This window comes from Musca domestica, unplaced genomic scaffold (genome assembly GCF_030504385.1).
Source record: "Musca domestica strain aabys unplaced genomic scaffold, Musca_domestica.polishedcontigs.V.1.1 59, whole genome shotgun sequence".
In the NCBI taxonomy this organism is placed as follows: Eukaryota; Metazoa; Arthropoda; class Insecta; order Diptera; family Muscidae; genus Musca; species Musca domestica.
In genome coordinates, this window is record NW_026712362.1 from 2,286,531 (window position 1) to 2,305,692 (window position 19,162).

Below are 19,162 nucleotides of genomic sequence, written 5' to 3' on the forward strand. Positions count from 1 at the left end.
ATGGACAATAGAAGACCTCCAGCTCTTGTGTGGACAATAGAAGACCTCCAGCTCTTGTGTGGACAATAGAAGACCTCCAGCTCTTCTATGGACAATAGAATACGTCCAGCTCTTCTATGGACAATAGAAGACCTCCAGCTCTTCTATGGACAAGAGAAGACCTTCAGCTCTCATAAAAAGACCTCAAGCTCTTCAATGGCCAATAGAAGACCTCAAGCTTTTCAATGGCCAATAGAAGACCTCAAGATCTTTTATAGTCGATAGAAGAGCTTATGGTCTTCTATCGGCTATAGAGAACTCGAGCTCTTCTATAGCCAAGAAGAGAACTCAAGCTCTTCTATACACATTTTCCATTCCATATTCCATTTTGGTCCCACTGTTCCCCTCGCTGAGTTTTCCTTTTCTGGCATAAATTTTCTCGAAATCATTTGGAAAATATTTCTGATGACGAAGCATTGATTGAGTTTTGATCAGCATCTGCGAAGGACATTCATCGAAATATGGCAGATATGCTAAGTACATGTGGGCATGCATAAATACTTTGAATAAAATATTACAATGACTAAGCCAAAGGCGAGCCAGAGTAAAGTAAAGATGACAAACTTGGTTAGTTGGTAAATGTTATATGGAGGTACACCTGAACATTGCCTCATCTCATATGTATTAATTCCAATCTATATTAAAATGGGTGAACATACTGCAGTGTATTTGAAAATTATAGGGCTCCCTTTTGTCGTATTGTATGGCTTGCTCCAGTCGGATTTCTTCCGCGTCCCCCATTGCTTCTTTCTGCCATTCTTTCCCATAGTTTTGTGTTTGAGCAACTCCATATAAATTTCCTGCCCCATTTTTCTTGGCCTCTTGTCATAATAACTCTGCCACTTGCCCGGCTTGTACGTGCCTCATCATATTACCCAGTTGACTGAGTGTATGTGTGTGTGTATGTGGCAAATTTGCCATATAATGTTGATTGCATTTGAACACATTGTTGTACAGCAACAACAACAACCACAAAAAATGGCAAAGTTCAATTTTTGCTGAATAAGTTGATTATTTGTATTGTTCATCGGCACTTTCATAACAGAAGGGAGGGGAGGGATAAACAAAAATGAAAGACGTAAATTATTACCAGCTGGGTTCCGAACTTCAATTGAGTGACTGTAACAAAACAATCTTACATTCACTTTGATCTCTTTTTATTCCAAATACTTTCACATTTTCATTTTGTATGGATAATTAATGAGGCGATTCTAGCCTCAATATTTTTTTTCGGGCTAACAAATAGTGCAAGTTTGAATAGTATTTAAGAGAATTGTAACTGAAACCCATCGTTTTCATGGTGAGATGATTTTGAAATATTTTGTTGAATCATTCCATTTTGTTTTCGGATTTGAGAAATTGGCCAGGTTTTTTAAGGTATCTTGTTTTGGAAATTTTTGAAAGCCTTTTAAACTTTTACCAATGTTTTTTGAGGGTTCAGAGGTGAAAAGGAAATCTGTACAATATTCCTTGTCATGAAGCATTGTTTTGTTGTGTAGTTTTCTTTTTGCGTGATCGCCTATGGCGTGATTAACCCTCAGTTCGGCCGACAGAAATAATTTGCTTAATAGTTTTCAAAAATTTAAATTAAGAAAATTTAGTGAGGAAGAAATGAAGATGAATATATGATGAGCTGAAGTAGGCTGGTCTCTTATAGACGAGCTGAAGGTTGTCTCTTATAGACATACTGGAAGGTGTCGTCTCTCATAGATGAGCTGGAGGAGGACGTCTCTTATAGACGAGGGGAGGGTGTCGTATCTTATACACGAGCTTTAGAAGGTCGTCTTCTATAGACGAGCTGGAGGAGGTCATATCTTACAGACGAGTCGGAGTAGGTCGTCTCTTATTGACGACGATCTGGAAGAGGTCGACTTTTATAGACGACGAGCTGGAAAAGGTCATCTCTCATAGACGACGAGCTGGAAGAGGTCGTCTCATATAAACGAGGTGGAGGAGGTCGTCTCTTATAGACGAGGTGGAGGAGGTCGTCTCTTATAGACGACGAGCTGGAGGAGGTCGTCCCTTATAGACGACGAGCAGGAGGAGGTCGTCTCTTATAGACGACGAGCTGGAGGAGGTCGTCTCTTATAGACGACGAGCTGGAGGAGGTCGTCTCTCATTGACGAGCTGCAGTAGGTCGTCTGTTATAGATGAGCTGGAAGAGGTCGTCTCTTATAGATCAGCTGGAGGAGGTCGTCTCTTATAGATGACCTGGAGGTCGTCTCTTATAGATGACCTGGAGGTCATCTCTTATAGATGACCTGGAGGTCGTCTCTTATAGATGACCTGGAGGTCGTCTCTTATAGATGAGCTGGAGGTCGTCTCTTATAGATGAGCTGGAGGTCATCTCTTATACATGAGCTGGAGTTCGTCTCTTATAGATTACCTGGAGGTCGTCTCTTATAGACGAGCTGGAGGTCATTTCTTATAGATGACCTGGAGGTCATCTCTTATAGACGAGCTGGAGGTCATTTCTTATAGATGACCTGGAGGTCATCTCTTATAGATGACCTGGAGGTCATCTCTTATAGATGACCTGGAGGTCATCTCTTATAGATGACCTGAAGGTCATCTCTTATAGATGACCTGGAGGTCATCTCTTATAGATGACCTTGAGGTCATCTCTTATAGATGACCTGGAGGTCATCTCTTATAGATGATATGGAGGTCGTCATTTATAGAAGATCTGGAGATCGTCTCTTATAGATGACCTGGAGGTCATCTCTTATAGATGACCTGGAGGACATCTCTTATAGATGACCTGGATGTCATCTCTTATAGATGACCTGGAGGTCATCTCTTATAGATGACCTGGAGGTCATCTCTTATAGATGACCTGGAGGTCATCATTTATAGATGACCAGGAGGTCGTCATTTATAGATGACCTGGATGTCGTCTTTTATAGATGACCAGGAGGTCGTCATTTATAGATGACCTGGAGGTCGTCATTTATAGATGACCTGGAGGTCGTCGTTTATAGATGACCAGGAGGTCGTCATTTATAGATGATCTGGGGGTCGTCTCTTATAGATGATCTGGAGGTCGTCATTTATAGATGACCTGGAGGTCGTCTCTTATAGATGATCTGGAGGTCGTCATTTATAGATGACCTGGAGGTCGTCTCTTATAGATGAGCTGAAGGTCGTCTCTTATAGATGACCTGGAGGTCGTCATTTATAGATGACCTGGAGGTCGTAATTTATAGATGACCTGGAGGTCATCTCTTATAGAGCCAAGTGAAACTTACAGATCTTAGCTTTTTTTTTTAAATTTCTAAGAAAATATTTTAAATGTTTCAAAATGTCAAAATTTTATTTCCAAATTTTTTATTTCAAAATTTGTTTTTTTTTTTCAAAATTTAATTCTAATCAAAATTATTTTTTCTTTCATTTTAGGTCCAAGTTCAATAAATAACAGCAACACATCCTTCGGAAAATCTACGATCTTTGAAAAAAAAAGCAGAAACCAATTTCAGAACACGAAAGCATCCGAAGGTTCCAGAAAATATTTCAAAACCCAATAAAATATTGAAAAAATAATCAAATTGGCTCTCGCAAACCGCTCTCCCACATTTGTGTGTGCGTGTCTGTCTGCGTGCGTGTAGATTACACCATTTAAAGAAACGCTTCCCGCACCCAATCCGTACCCCAGCAGCAGCCGCACTGAGGAGGAACCTTTCTTTAAACGTGTCTCTACAACAGCCCCAAAATCACTCCCCCCCAGACAAACGTGTACGAAAAAGCCATCACCATTTCGTCGATTGCGATTAAACGCAGGCCAACGCTGCCGCAAACGCCAGCGAGTGCCCCACAGGTGTTGTCACCCAAACGACAGTGTGCCGCAGCCGTTTCGGTAATACCAGCCAATAACGCCGTCGGTAATCAAGTCGTTGCTGCTGCCGCCGCCGCCGCCGCCCAATTAGCACCCCAACTGCAATACGCCACTGCACCAGCCACCGCTGCCGTTGCCCTGAAAGCCAATCACCATCACCAGTTGGCCTACAATTCGGCTGCCGCTGCACAATTGGCTGCCACAGCTGCCATCAACGCTCACACCCACTCACATCACACCGCCCAACAGCAAGTGGCTGCTGCAGCAGCTGCGGCCGCTGCCCATCAACGTAATTTGAACGCTGCCGTTGCTGCCCACCAGCACATCCAGAATTCAGCTGCTGCCGCTGCCCTATTGAATCATCATCAGCAATTTGGTCAGGGGGCTGCCACACACTCGTTGTCCACACAACAGCAGCAACAACAACAGGCCGCTGCAGCTGCCGCGGCTGCAGCTGCTGCTGCGCATCAGCAACATTTGGTATTGCAACATCATCAGCAGAGTATTTACCAACAGCAACAACAACAACATCAACAGCAGCAACAACAATTGAGACACTACAACAATCATCATCAGCAACAACAACACAATCATCACTCGAACACCAACAACAACAGCAGCAATAATCATCATCAACAGCAACAACAACAACTAATTGCGGTGACAACACCTAACCACAACAACACAAACCAACAACACCAAACAGTTACCAGCTCCACCAACACCTCCTCCTCCTCAGCCTGTACATCACCCAACAGCAACAACAACAACAACTTAGTCTATACCTCGGCAGCCAACACAGCCTTAACTGTCAATACTTCATTACATTCCAACGACTCCAATACATCGGCATCTTCATCGAGCACCACCACACCCACACCCGCAGCCGTCTCCACGGCCGCTGCCACTTCATTGGCGTGTGAGAACACCACAAGCTCGACGACAACTGTGAACGCAAATAACACCGGCAGCAACACTACCAACAGCAACAACACATCGTCAAGTACTACGTCAACAACAACAACAATGGAAAATCAAATGGCACTGGCACCATTGGGATTATCACAAAGCATGGATTCCGTTAATACTGCAAGCAATGAAGAAGAGGTAAGTTTTGGGAAAAGGATTTTGTAACTTCTAACTTATTTAGATACTAACGGGATAGGAATATGTTAAGGTCCTAAAAATATGCTAAGTTATTTTCTTAAGACCAAAAGTAGGCACTAAAATCTTAGAATACTTTTTAAAGGTCCTTTATATTTTATTTTCTCGTTTTTACAACCCCCTCCCTTCCCCGTCAATCCATTCCCTTTTTTTGAAAACCATTCACCATAACCACCGACCAATTAATCCATTCGCTGTTGGTATTTCGCACAATTTGTTATGCCTAATTCATCTTGAGCTTTCGAAACTTTTTTATGATGGTTTCCAGCATTCAATTCCTAAAATCCTTAGTCGCATTTGTCCTTTATCCTTTCACTGATTTCAAGTTCATTTGACCATAAATTTGGGTTTGAGCAAATAAATTATTTCCGCCCAATGCCATAGTGAAGTTAGTTATGGGGAAAAGTTTCTGAGGAACTTTTCAAGCAGCGAGGTCGCAAAAGAAAAAAAAAATGCTGTTTGGCAGAGATTGTACGATTTGATCTTGGGCCTTAAATGGAAATAAATGCTCAAGCACAAGCAAACAAATTAATATTGAAAGCAAACTGTGTTGTAATACTAAAATTAGAAGGCAACCAACATCGAAAGCTAGTTAGGAGAGGGAGTGCAACTCATGGAAAACGGAAATGGAATTTGGGGAAGTTTTTTTATTTTCTTTTTGCGGAAAAAAGATTTTGTGGCACTAATACCATTCATAATTGCTGATAAAATCGATTTTATAAACTTTAAAGCATACTTTTAGGATGAAAATCGAACAGGCTCATGATTTTTTCTGATTTCAGGCTCAACAAATACAACTTGGAGATCGGAATAGTGACTTACTTATATGTAGCTTTTAAGAAAAGGAATATTAATTACACTAAAACGGTTCATATTTGCTAATGAAATAGGTTTTATGAATTCTAAAGCATACTTTTGGGGGACAGAAAAAAATAAATTTATAAATTATGAATTTAGGCTTAATTTAGCCAAATTGAGGACTGGGGTAATACTTTCTTAAATTATTTTCTCTTCTATTTTCAGTAATAACATATCCTTGGAGATCTTGAATTTTTAATTATTTATTTACTTTATTTTATTTTTTGGTGGAATCTCTGGTTAAAGAAAAAATTTAAAATCGTTGATAATATTTTTAAAAATAGAATAAAAAAATAGCAGTCACTATTATTGCAAAATATTCATTTTTGCTAAATTTTGCCTAAAGTATACTTTAGTTTTCCTAACTTTTTTCCAAGGGTTGGGAAAAATAATGTATACTTTAAGGCAAAATCTAAGAATAAATAATATTTTGCAATAATTTATATAATAATGTTTTGGAGTGATTGATTTCCTCTTGAAAAGAAGATCTCACAGATTTTTTAAACCAGAGACTCCCAAAGATTCCAAAAAGCAGCTAAGTTCGGCCGGACCGAACTTTTAATATCCTCCACCATTTTGAAGGACATTGGAATATTTCAAAAAAAAAAAAAAATCCATCAGAAAACTCCACTTAAATGAAGCCCTTATATGGAGGCTACGAAGACGTGGGCCTGCATAATTTTTGTCATAGGCTGTAGTACCGATTCTGAACTTTAAAAATTTAATTTCTTGGTTATGATATTTAATTTAATGGTTATGATATTGAAAATGTTCAGAAAAAATCCGTCGAAAAATACCACTTATATGGAGGCTACAAAGACGTGGACCTGCATAATTTTTTTTGTCATAGGCTGTAGTACCGATTCTGAACTTTAAGAATTTAATTTCGGCTGGCCCGAACTTTTAATACCCTCTACCATTTGAATATGGCTACGATATTGAAAATATTCAGAAAAAATCCGTCAAAAAACTCCACTTAAATGAAAGCCCTTATATGGAGGCTACGAAGACGTTGACCTGCATAATTTTTTGTCATAGCCTCTAGTACCGATTCTGAAATTTAAGAATTTAATCTATTCCGGCCCGAACTATTAATACCCTCTACCATATGAATGTAGTTATTATATTGAGAATATTCAGAAAAAATCCGTCGAAAAATACCACTTAAATGAAAGCCCTTATATGGAGGCTACGGAGTCGTGGACCTGCATAATTTTTTGTCATAGGCTGTAGTACCGATTCTGAACTTTAAGAATTTAATTTCGGCCTGCCCGAACTTTTAGTACTCTCCACCATTTGAATATGGTTATGATATTGAAAATATTCTGAAAAAATGCCACTTAAACGAAAGCCGTTACATAGAGGCTACGAAGACGTGGACCTGCATAATTTTTTGTCATAGGCTGTAGTACCGATTCTGAACTTTAAAAATTTAATTTCTTGGTTATGATATTTAATTTAATGGTTATGATATTGAAAATGTTCAGAAAAAATCCGTCGAAAAGGTCCACTTATATGAAAGTCGTTATATGGAGGCTATACGAAGACGTGGACCTGCATAATTTTTTTGTCATAGGCTGTAGTACCGATTTCGAACTTTAAATACGAAATTTGAAACAATTCCGTTGATTAATGTCGCTAATATCATCAAATTTGAAACAACTCCGGTGAATAATGCTGCTGATCAAAAACCGAAGAAAGGGAGGTTTCGTTATAAGGGGGATATACAATATTGTGGACCTATAGTACTCAGAAGAAACTCCTGATGTGGACTTTGAGACAATTCCATTCAAAAATATGGCTAAAATCACTAAAATACCGAATATCGGGAAGAACCGTCATATGGAGAATATACGATATCGTGGACCTATGTAGACAATCCTCGTCCAGGGGGTAAAGTACTCAGAAGAAATTCCTTGCGTGGAATCTCAGACAATTCCATTGATGGCAAAAATCAAGAAAATACCGAACATCGGGAGGTACCTTTATATGGGGGATATACGATATTGTGGGCCGATATAGTCCATCTCGGAACTTGACACGCCAGCAGAGAAAACACAGATCTATGCAGAATATTAGCTTCCTATCTTAATTTGTTTTGACGGTAGCATGATTACAATAGACAGACAGACGGACGGACGGACAGGGACAATTCCATTGAAAAATTTGGCAACATCCATCAACATACCGAATATCGGGAGGTATCTTTATATGGAGAATAAACGATAACGTATACCTTTATAGACAATTCTCTTCAAGTGGGTTTGGTGCTCACAAGGGAAAATCCTCAAAATATCGAATATCGGGAGGTACCTTTATATGGGGGATATACGATATCGTGGACCGATATAGCCCATCTTCGAACTTGACCTGCCTGGCCACAAAAGACTGAGCTGTGCAAAATTTTAGCTTCCTATCTTAATTCGTTTTGATTTTAGCGTGTTTACAACAAACGGTCCGACGGACAGGGCTAAATCGTCTTAGAATTTCACGCTGATCAAGAATATATATACTTTGTTGGGTCTAAATTTATTATTTCGATGAGTTACAAACGGAATGACGAACTTAATATACCCTCCATACTATGTATGGTGGAGGGTATAAAAAAATTTAAAAAATTCCAAGACCAAGACTATTGCTGAGACCTTCTCCGAGCTATTATCCTATCCTTCATCCAAAATATTTGTGTCACAATTGTAAATTTTTAAAGCTTTTTTCTATAATATGCATTATTTACAGCATACTTTTAGGCGCAGTTTTTTTTTTTTTACGAAATTCCATTGCCTACTTTCAGGGGGTCACATAAAATTCAATCCATTCAATATGCCTTCTAACTACATTACCTTCGTTTTTTTTTCTTTTTTTGGTTAAATTTCCATTTAACCAAACCTTAAGTTTTATGTCCCACTGCAACAGTCCCCCGAAGCATTTGATATTCAACAACAATAATAATAATAGGAAGAATGATAGTAGGTTACCTTTGACACATTTCCTTCTTTACCTCAGCTGTGAATATTGAATTTTATTTTGTAGATTTTAAAAATAGTGTCAGGTCGCATATATTTCTTCTTTCGTCTCGGTATTTATTCATTTTTTTTAGGTACACCACTACATCACATCTTTGCAGGGCAGCATTTGTGGTTGTTGCTCTGCTCTCTGCTCTGCTCGACAGTTCAAATAGATTTCCCATAACTATTACAAAGAAATCCCATTGCAATAAAAGGTGACAAACTAAATAAAACATGACTTTGCAAAGAGGAGGACAGATGGAACAGAACAGTTCATCGTTAGCAACATATTTACCCTGGTGTATCATGGTGGGGTACGGTGGTTGGTTGGATTTAACCAACAAAACTAAATTATAAAGTAAACTTTTAGGCGAGGAAAGGGGGAGGGGGTGTGGTGTCAGAGAAAAATTTTTATTTGGTGTTAAATGTAAATAAAGAAGTTCGGTTCTCCTACAAGACATTGGTTGTTAGAAAACATGGAATGTTACTGACGACGAAGAAAAAACAAACGTAACTAAACTTTGGCAAAATTAAAGTATACTTTTGGGGATTCCCCCAAAAGAGGAAACAGACGGGAAATTATAAAAGCTTTATCGAAAACAGTGCGTAAGGAGTTGGGCGAGGAACGCATGCATATTAAACTAAAATGTTTTGCGTAGTAAATCCCAGATGTCGTTCTGGGTAAGTTTTTTGGTTTTTTTTTCTTTTTGGGAAAAGGTATCAAAAAGAAATAATTTCAAAGTGCTTGTCAACGCATTTTAAAATGTGGAAAATCATATTTTTAATGGGTAATGAAAAAAAAAAAATGTAGAACATTTTTGAGGGAGTTTTTGATAAACCCTTAGGGGAAAATGTGAGAAATGGATGGAAATATTGTAACCAATACGGAAATGTATGAAATACAAGTTAAAAAAACATCAGTCGGTTTTGCAGACAGATGTATACCCTCAGCCAATCTTTTGGAAAATGTTAAAATGATATGTAACCTCTGTAGCCGAAAAAAATTTAAAAAGGAAACAATAAGTTAGGATGAACAGAAAACTTGGACAATGGTTACTACAATTTTTTTTAGTAATCCAAAATAATTAGGAGCCCTTGAAAAAGTTTAAAAAGGACCTTCATAAATTGTTTTATTTTTTTCTGCGAATTCTAGAAAAAAGATCTCACAAAAATTTTCAATTTTGGCCGCCAGAACAGGCGTAAACATGAAAAAAACTTATTTTATGGCATACTTTTAGTAGTCATATATGAATTTTTGATGTTCTTTAGCAATCCTTTATAAAATTTTTTTTTATGAGAATCCTGGAAAAAAATCTTTAAAAGAAGTGTCAATTTTGGGCCCCCAAATCAGGTGTAAATATGAAAACACATATTTTATTGCATACTTTTCGGTGTCATAGATGAATTTCTATTTAAATGTTCTATTTTAAAATATGGTAAAATATTTTTAAAAGGTAATGAAAAAATGTAGAATATTCTTGAGGATTTTTTGAAACCCTTAGCGGTTTTGCCGACAGATTTTCTTTAGAAATTGGCCCCCAGAACAGCTGTAAATATGAAAACACATATTTTATAGCACACTTTTAGGGGCCATATATGAATTTCTCTTGAAATGTAGCTGTAAATCTGAAAAAACATTTTTATAGCATACTTTGAGGGGTCATATACGAATTTCTCTTGAAACGTTGCATTTTAAAACGTAGCAAAATGATATTTTTAATGGATAATGAAAAACTGTAGAACGAAAAAAATGTGTGAATAATGTAGCTAAAATTATTAAAACACCGAATACGAAGACCTGGATAATTTTTTGTCATAAGCTGTAATATACATTACGAACTTCCGATTCCAAATTTGAAACATTTTCCTTGAATAATGTCGCTTAAATCACCAAAATACCGAAAATAGGGAGGTGCCGTTATATGGGGGCTATACGAAGACGTGGACCTGCACAGACAATTTTCTGTCATAGGCTGTAGTATCCATTACGAACTTCAAATACCAAAGTTAAAATAATTTCGGCGAACAATGCCGCTAAAATCATCAAAATACCGAATATAGGGAGATACTGATATATGGGGCCTATACGAAGACTTGGACCTGCGTAGAAAATTTTTTGTCACAGACTGTAATTCCCATTACGAACTCTGAATACGTAATTTGAAACAATTCCGGTGAATAATGACGCTTAAATCATCAAAATACCGAATTTTGGGAGGTACCATTACATGGGGGCTATACGAAGACGTGGACCTGCGCAGACGATTTTCTGTAATAGGCTGTAGTATCTGTTACGAACTTCAAATACCAAATTTGAAACAATTCCGGTAAATAATGTCGCTAAAATCATCAAAATGCCGAAAATCTGCAGGTACCGTTTTATGGGGGCTATACCAAAACGTGGACCTACAAGGCCCATTTTCAATACCAAAAGTCCTGTAGACATATTACACATTTTAGTAAAATTCTATCAACCTACTTCATTTCGGTCGGAAGCTAGAGTGATTTCCACAGACGGACGGACATCGCTAAATCGACATAGAATTTTATGCTGATCAAGAATATATATACTTTGTGGGGTCTAAAATGTATATTTCGAGGTGTTACAAACGGAATGGCAAACTTAATATATCCTCCATACTATACAACTCCACACTTAAAAAAGCATATTTTATAGCATACTTTTAGGTTGGATATGTGAATTTGTCCTAATGTTTTACTTTGCACTTACTTATCATTTTATCAATCACCATAAAGTTATTAAACTTTTCTCTATATTGTCACTTCAAGTTAAATCTTCTGTGAACATTTCTCAAAAGAGTCTCTTGTTGTTTTTTTCCTCTGCCTTACTTCCTGACATTTCCTTAAAAATAATGGAAATCTTGTTTTTTATTCAAAAAGTTACATGAGTATTCATGTATCCCATACAGCACAGCTTAAGTCTACTTCCTTCTTGACTTTCCTTTTTGCTGTCAGACGTCATGTTTACAGTTTATATAAGTAAAGGAGAGGAGGGCAGGAGAGCTTTATTACTTAGGAAATTTTAACGAATCCATATTCATATATGTATGGACTCAAAATGTCACATACAAAAAAAGGAATGCATACGAAAATAAATTCTATTAAAATTTTTGCAGGAAAAAATACAATCTTTTCAAAAAACATGGATTGTAAAACAGTTCGATTATGTGATGGCTTCTGTAATGGAATTAAAAAAAAAAAACAAATTTTACGGATTTTTACTGATAACTGTTGGTTTTCCAAGAATGAATGTTAAAAATTTTACAGCATTTTAACTTTTTGTGGGTCTAAAAGTATGCTATAGAAAACAAATTATGTCATAGAAATCTAAGTTTTTCTCTAAAAGTCATGGAATACTCTATTAGCCAGTAGGAAAAGAACTGGAACGAAAAAAACATCTTTTCAAACAACAAGAATTTGAAAACCAATTCGATCATGTGATGACTTCTGTAATGGAATCAAGAAGAATATTTCCACAGATTTAGTTTAAATCTGAAAACATGTGTATAAATTATAAAATTTTTACAGAAGATTAACTTTTTGCGGACCTAATAGTATGCTTTAGAAACGAAAGTGTTGTTAAAAGTAATAGGATACTCCATTAGTCCTTAGAATTTTTTAGATATGGCCGGTAATAATATCAGCTAGTAACAGATTTGTAACAATTTGTGGAGAATGCAGGATAAACTTTTTATAAATTATATAGATTGAACACTGATTAAGGTGACTCCTAAAAGTATGTCATAGATCTTAAGAACATCTGGCGGAGAGAATTTCTTAAATAACATTGTTTCTAGGGAACAAATCCGCTAAAAATTGTTCTCAATTACAAAAGTCTTCTTTTATTGCTTTCTTGGTTGTCCTTTTCACGTTGGGCGCCATTTATTCATTATCAGATATTTTTATGTTTTACTGATCTACAATTGTTATAATCATGTTTTTTAGTAATCCATAAAAATTAAGAGCCCTGAGAATCCTAGAAAAACAAAAACAAAATTTTTAATTTTGGAAAAACATATTCTATAGCATACTTTTTAGCTGTCGTACATGAATTACAATATGGAAAAACATATTCTATAGCATACTTTTAGCTGTCGTATATGAATTACAGATGTTCTTTAGAAATCCTTTAGAAATTGTTTTATTTTACGAATTTTGTAAAACTCCTTCAACATTTTTCAATTTTGGCCCCCAGCACAGTTGTAAACATGGAAAAATATATTTTATAGCATACTTTTAGGTGTCATATATGAGTTTCTCTTGATATGTTGAATCTTAAAATGCGGAAAAATGATAATGAAAAATGCAGATTATTCTTAAAGAAGAATTCTAAAAAAAATAAATTTTATCCCCCAAAACAGCTGTAAAAATAAACCAGTAAAAAAGCTGTAAGTTCGGCAGGGCTGAACTTTGAATACTCTCCGCCATTTAGAACGAATTTCGCAATTTTCAAAAAAAAAAAATCGTTAAAAATTCTGTTAAAATCTTAAAAATACCGAATGTAGCCGTTTATGGATCTAAATATGTCATCTTTTTATTGATTTAAAAAATATAAATATAAAATAAAAATTTTATATTTTAATTACCAAAAAATATTTATTTTTTTGATATAGCCTTAAAGTATGCAAACATATTTTTAGAAAATTAGGTAGCATTATCGCAAAGAAAACTTGTTCTAGTGCTTCCTTCAGTGTAATTTTCGCATTGGGCCACCATTCCTTCATCAACAGTAATTTGTGTTGTTCAGTGACATAAATATATTAGCATTTCATTGATTTTGAAATAGTACATTCCTGTCAGTCTTTGCGGTGAAAATATCCATACATAACCAGGTGTCAGTATCTGAAAATTGTACTACAGAAGCAAATCCACTTCAAATGGTCCTCAAATATAAATGTTTTGTTTAATTGATGTCTTGATTGTTCTTTCGCGTTGGGCGCCATTCTTTTTTAGAGACATAAAAAGTCAGCATTTAATTAATAAAAAAATATATTTTTATTAATTTATCCATAATTCAATTCAATTCAAATCTATTGAGTCTTTGTTTTTTTTAACACAAAAGTTTATCCATAATGGACCTAAAAGTATGCTTTATTTATGTTGACTCCTAGAAGTATGCAAATCGGGTTTAACAAAACCAGGCATCAATATCTCAAAAATTTTACCTGAAAAACAAATCAATTTTAAAATAATCAAGTTTAGTCGGCTTTTCCCCCTAAACGCGCCTAAAAGTATACTTCATATCTTGTCACCCTTTAGAGTATGAAATTTAATTTGTAGAAAGTAGTAAACCTTAAGTCAATTTGTACCTGAAAAATAAATCCACTTTTAAGAATTTTCGAATATAAATAACCTAATCGATTCATAACGATTTCTTGTTTCTCATCGGCATTATGGCGCCATTATTTTTTCGTACGTTATTTGTGTTTTTCTGTGATATAAATATATTTGCATTTCATTGAATTAAAAAAAAATAATTTTTATCAATCTATGCCATAACGGACCTAAAAGTATGCTTCATTTCTTGCGGGGCCTAGAAGTATACAAATAGATTTTTAGAAAACCAGTTACCATTAACCCAATATTGTAACTGAAAAACAAACCACTTTTATAAAACAAGATTAATCTATTTTCCCATAAAGCGCCTGAAAGTAAGCTTTATGTCTCGTCACTCCTAAAAGTATGCAATTTATTTAAAAACACAGACTTTAAATCAACATACCTTAAATTAAATTATACCTAAAAAATATCCACTTCAACTATTCCTTAATATCAACTACCTTTTTGAACTGCTTTCCGATTCTCTTCATCACGTTGGGCGCCAGTCTCTCGTCATAATAATTTTAGGTCACTCTGAGACATAAAAATGCCTGAATTTCATAGATCTAAAAAAATTAGGATTTTATAAATTTTTGCCATAGTGGTCCTAAAAGTATGTACCATTTCTTGAGACTTCTGGGGTATGCAATTAAATTTTTAGGGAACCCAGTAAAAATATCACCAAATTTTAGCTGAAAAGCAAATCCCCTTTCAATTCTTCTCAATTCTAACTACTTTTTGCATTGGTTCCTCTATTCTCTTCATCACGTTTCTCTGAGATGATTTAAAAATGTCTGCATTTCTTTGATTTTGTTTAGTAAATGTTACGCATGTGACAAATTCAGCTGCATTGCTTAAACTACTTATGTCAAAATATTTATGACGAAAAACACAGTCGGAGTTTTTTTTCTGGTTAGCTGCCATGTCTTTTCCTCAGACGACATTTGGCGTCATAATATGATGACGTTTGTATGATAAACTGACATGTTTCCCTCACAGAAGCATGGCATGACGGGGATAAGGAAAATGTGTGGGAATAAAATGAAAACGAAATGGGGACGTAGGTAGGTACTTTCAATCAAGGACAGATAGAAAGAGCGACAGACAACCATACGACAAATTAAAGGAAGCCCCGGGAGGGGATACAACATTTAGAGACGCATTATGACGCATGTTAAGAGAAATTATATTTTTCTTTAAAACTCCTTAACATATGCTTTAAAAATGTATTTTATTACAATTTAAACAAAAAACGAATTTTGCTATTGAACTTTATGTCGTAATGCCATTTCGGATCTTAATTCACCCAACTCGCAAATGTTTAAACGTTTGTCATCATTTATTATTAGCTAAGTTCATACAAAAAAAAAAAACTTTTCTTTTCTTCCTCCATCTTTCTTTTTTTTTTTGCGGACCTTACTCACATTCCACTTTGAAGAACAAAAAAAATTTTCTCGCATGTCACCTTAAAAGAAAAATAGTGGCAATGAAAGCTGCAAAACTTTATACAAACCCTGTGCCGACCATGGTGCCGAGTAAAAAAGTAGAACTTTATTCTATATTTTTTTTGTGCACAAAAAAGGTTAGGTTTATTTTCTTTAAACACCAGGGGAAGCCCACTTACACAGACCAGAGCCATAAAACAATAGAGAAGTTCCGAGAGAGAAAGAGAATGGTTGACAGTGGAAAATAAGGATACAATGGCAAACTCTGACTAACATTTTGACAGGGACAAAAACGAAACTTTTTGTTGTTGGTGTTGTTGTCGGCTGACATTATAAATAACATTTCACAACAAAAAAGACAAAAAACTCTGAAAACAAGCTGCTTATTTAAAATGAGCAAGGAGGAAAGTAGCAGTTGTTGGGGAGGAAACGCGGGAAAGGGTGTTAGTGCTCAGTAGCTCTTAGATTTGCGAAATTCAAGTTTTTTGAAGAGTGTTTTTCCTTGTTTCCCATAACCCTTGAAAATTGTAAAAAGTCAATTTTCTCCACAAAATTTTAAAAGAAAAAATTTAAAATTCCAAAAATTTTTCAGAAAATATAAAATCCTGCTTTTATAAGAAACTCATGAAAAAATATTAAACAACAAATCCACGTTTTTAAAAAGAACAAGAAATCATGTTTCAAAAATCCAACAACTTTGAAAGGTCGGAATTAAATATTTTTAAAAATCCACCACTATCGGAAGCGCATGGAAATATATTTTTTTTTAAAATTCACGTATTTCAGACTTTATTGTTTTTTTTTTTTGTAATTTTAAAAAATTAACAGATTATGTTTCTATATTTTCACAACCACGTTTCCTAGGAGACTTTGAAAAAATATTTTTACAAAAAAATCAAAATTCCCAAAAGTTTTTTTTGACAAAAAAAATTCTAAAAATCCTAATTACACATCGCAAATTAAAAAGTCCCACTTCTCTTGACCCCTTAATTTTTAAGTCCAGATTCCCTGGAAAAAAGCTTGGTAATATAAAAATACTATCGAAAACTCTTCTAAAATAGAAGAACTTTTAAAGCTTTTCTGTAGAGATGTGAAGCTCCCTTTATAGTTAGAACACCTTTTGAAGTTTTCCTACAGCTAGAGGACTCTCCAAGACTCAGAAAAAATAGTTTCAGCAAAACCAAATGGTTCAAAGGTTATTTTTTTAATTTTTCTAGAAATATGAACTCTAATCTTAAATTAAAAAATTCGAATTTTAATTTTTTAATTTCATTTTTCAACTCCAGATTTCCTAGAAGATCTTGGTAAAGTAAAAATACCATGTAAAAGCATTCTTAAATGGATAAGCTTTTAAAGCTCTTCTGTAGAGCTCTAAAGCTTCCTTTTATAGTTACAACCCCTTTTAAAAGCTATTCTTTGCCTAGAGGGCTTTCGAAGACTATGAAAAAATATTTTTACAAAACCCAAATAGTCTAAATGTTTTTTGAAAATTTTTCTAAAAATCCGAATTTAAATCCTAAATTAAAAGAAAATCAACTTCTATTTTTTAATCTAATTTTTTAACTACGAATCCTTTAGAAGAGCTGGGTAAAGTAAAAATACCATATAAAAGCATTTTAAAATGGAGAAGCTGTTAAAGCTCTTCTGTAGAACTGTAAAGCTCCCTATATAGTCACAACCCTTTTTTAAAGCTTTTCTATACCTCAAATCAAAGACTCTGAAAAAATATTTTTACAAAATCCAAGTAGTCCAAAAGTTTTTTGAAAAATTTTCTAAAAATCCGAATTCAAATCCTAAATTTGAAAAAATCAACTTCTATTTTTTTAATCTAATTTTCAACTCCGGATTCCCTAGAAGAGCTGGGTAAGGCGAAAATACTATCTAAAAGCATTCTAAAATGTAGAAGCTATTAAAGCTCTTATGTAGAACTGTAAAGCTCCCTTTATAGTCACAACCCCTTGTTAAAGGTTTTCTATAACTAAAGGGCTTTCGAAGACTCTGAAAAAATATTTTACAAAAACCAAATAGTCTAAAGGTTTTTTGAAATTTTTTCTAAAAATCCGAATTAAAATACTAAATAAAAAAAACAAACTTCTATTTTTTTAATTTTTTTTTTCAACTCCGGATTCCCTAGAAGAGCTGGGTAAAGTAAAAATACCAATAAAAATACAAAAATAAAATACCAAGCTCTTTAGTAGAACTGTAGAGCTCCCTTTATAGTCACAACCCCTTGTTAAAGGTTTTCTATAACTAAAGGGCTTTGGAAGACTCTGAAAAAATATTTTTACAAAAACCAAATAGTCCAAAGGTTTATTGAAAAAATTTCTAAAAATCCGAATTGAAATCCTAAATTAAAAAAATCAATTTCTATTTTTTAATCTAATTTTTCAACTCCAGATTCCTTAGAAGAGCTTGGTAAGGAAAAAATATCATCTAAAACCATTCTAAAATAGATGAACTTTTAAAGCTCTCCTGTAGAGCAGTACAGCTCCATTTATAGTGAGAACACAATTTATCGCTTTTCTACAGCTAGAGGGCCTTCAAGGACTCTTCGATAAGAAGAACATATTTTACATTTCTTCTTGAAATATCAGGTTTTAATGCTCTTTTGAAAAAAAAAATTCTCTAATGACCTATCAGTCGATTTTTGTAAGAAAATTGTTAATAAGGCCTATGTAGAAAATGCGTTTGTAGTTTTGTGGAAAATTCCAACAAAACTACATAAAAAACCTCCTTTGTATTCTAAATAAATATCAACTGAATAGTCATTAATAAAAGAAACAAGTCGAGAGAGAGAGAGAGAGAGAGAGAGAGAGAGAGAGAGAGAGAGAGAAAGTGAGAAAAAAACAACACAACTCCTGTTGAGTTATTAAACGATGCTGTTAATTATGGCTACCAGTATCCATCTTTTGCTTTTAATACTCATAAATCATACGCTTCATGGAAATTCCAATGGCAAGTCTTTTTCTGGTGTTTTGCCCAACTCCGACTCTTTCTCTTCATGATAATGTCCCCCCACCCATTCATGATAATGTGAAAAACGACAAGGGGAACGATGAATACATAAGGATAACAGACACTTACGCACCCACAATCGGTCGCACTGCCAGCTTCTTCCTTCCTCTCTCCGACACCCACACACGCATACTCTCTCATACATACATGCCCAGGAAATTATTTATAATTTCTTCTTTTAACGCCATCATTCATTAAATCATTAAGAAATTAATGGTTTGCAGAAAAATGCTGCCATATTTTCCGGGAAATCTTTTGATATACTCTACTCGGTGAAGATGGCAAGCAGCAATATTTTAATAGACTATCAGTATTTAAAATCAAGAAAAATTTTTAAGGAAATTTTAAGGAAGAACAGCAGATACGAGGAATGAGACGAGTCATCATCCACTGGAATGGATAAAAAAATTAATAATTTAAAACGGAGAAAATTCTCACTCTTCGTTATAAGCTTGCAAGAA

General features: G+C 34.7%; 1 protein-coding gene across 1 annotated transcript in view; it reads left to right on the top strand.

Annotated features, from left to right (window-relative positions):
* Positions 1 to 3,724: 3,724 nt before the first annotated feature.
* The window catches only part of LOC101894211 (mucin-5AC), a gene marked incomplete at its 5' end in the record, with an annotated part of 234,375 nt that continues 218,937 nt past the window's right edge, over positions 3,725 to 19,162 (top strand). The window contains 1 exon segment of the mRNA XM_059129012.1: positions 3,725 to 4,978. Within this exon segment, the coding sequence (XP_058984995.1) occupies positions 3,725 to 4,978 (1,254 nt within the window).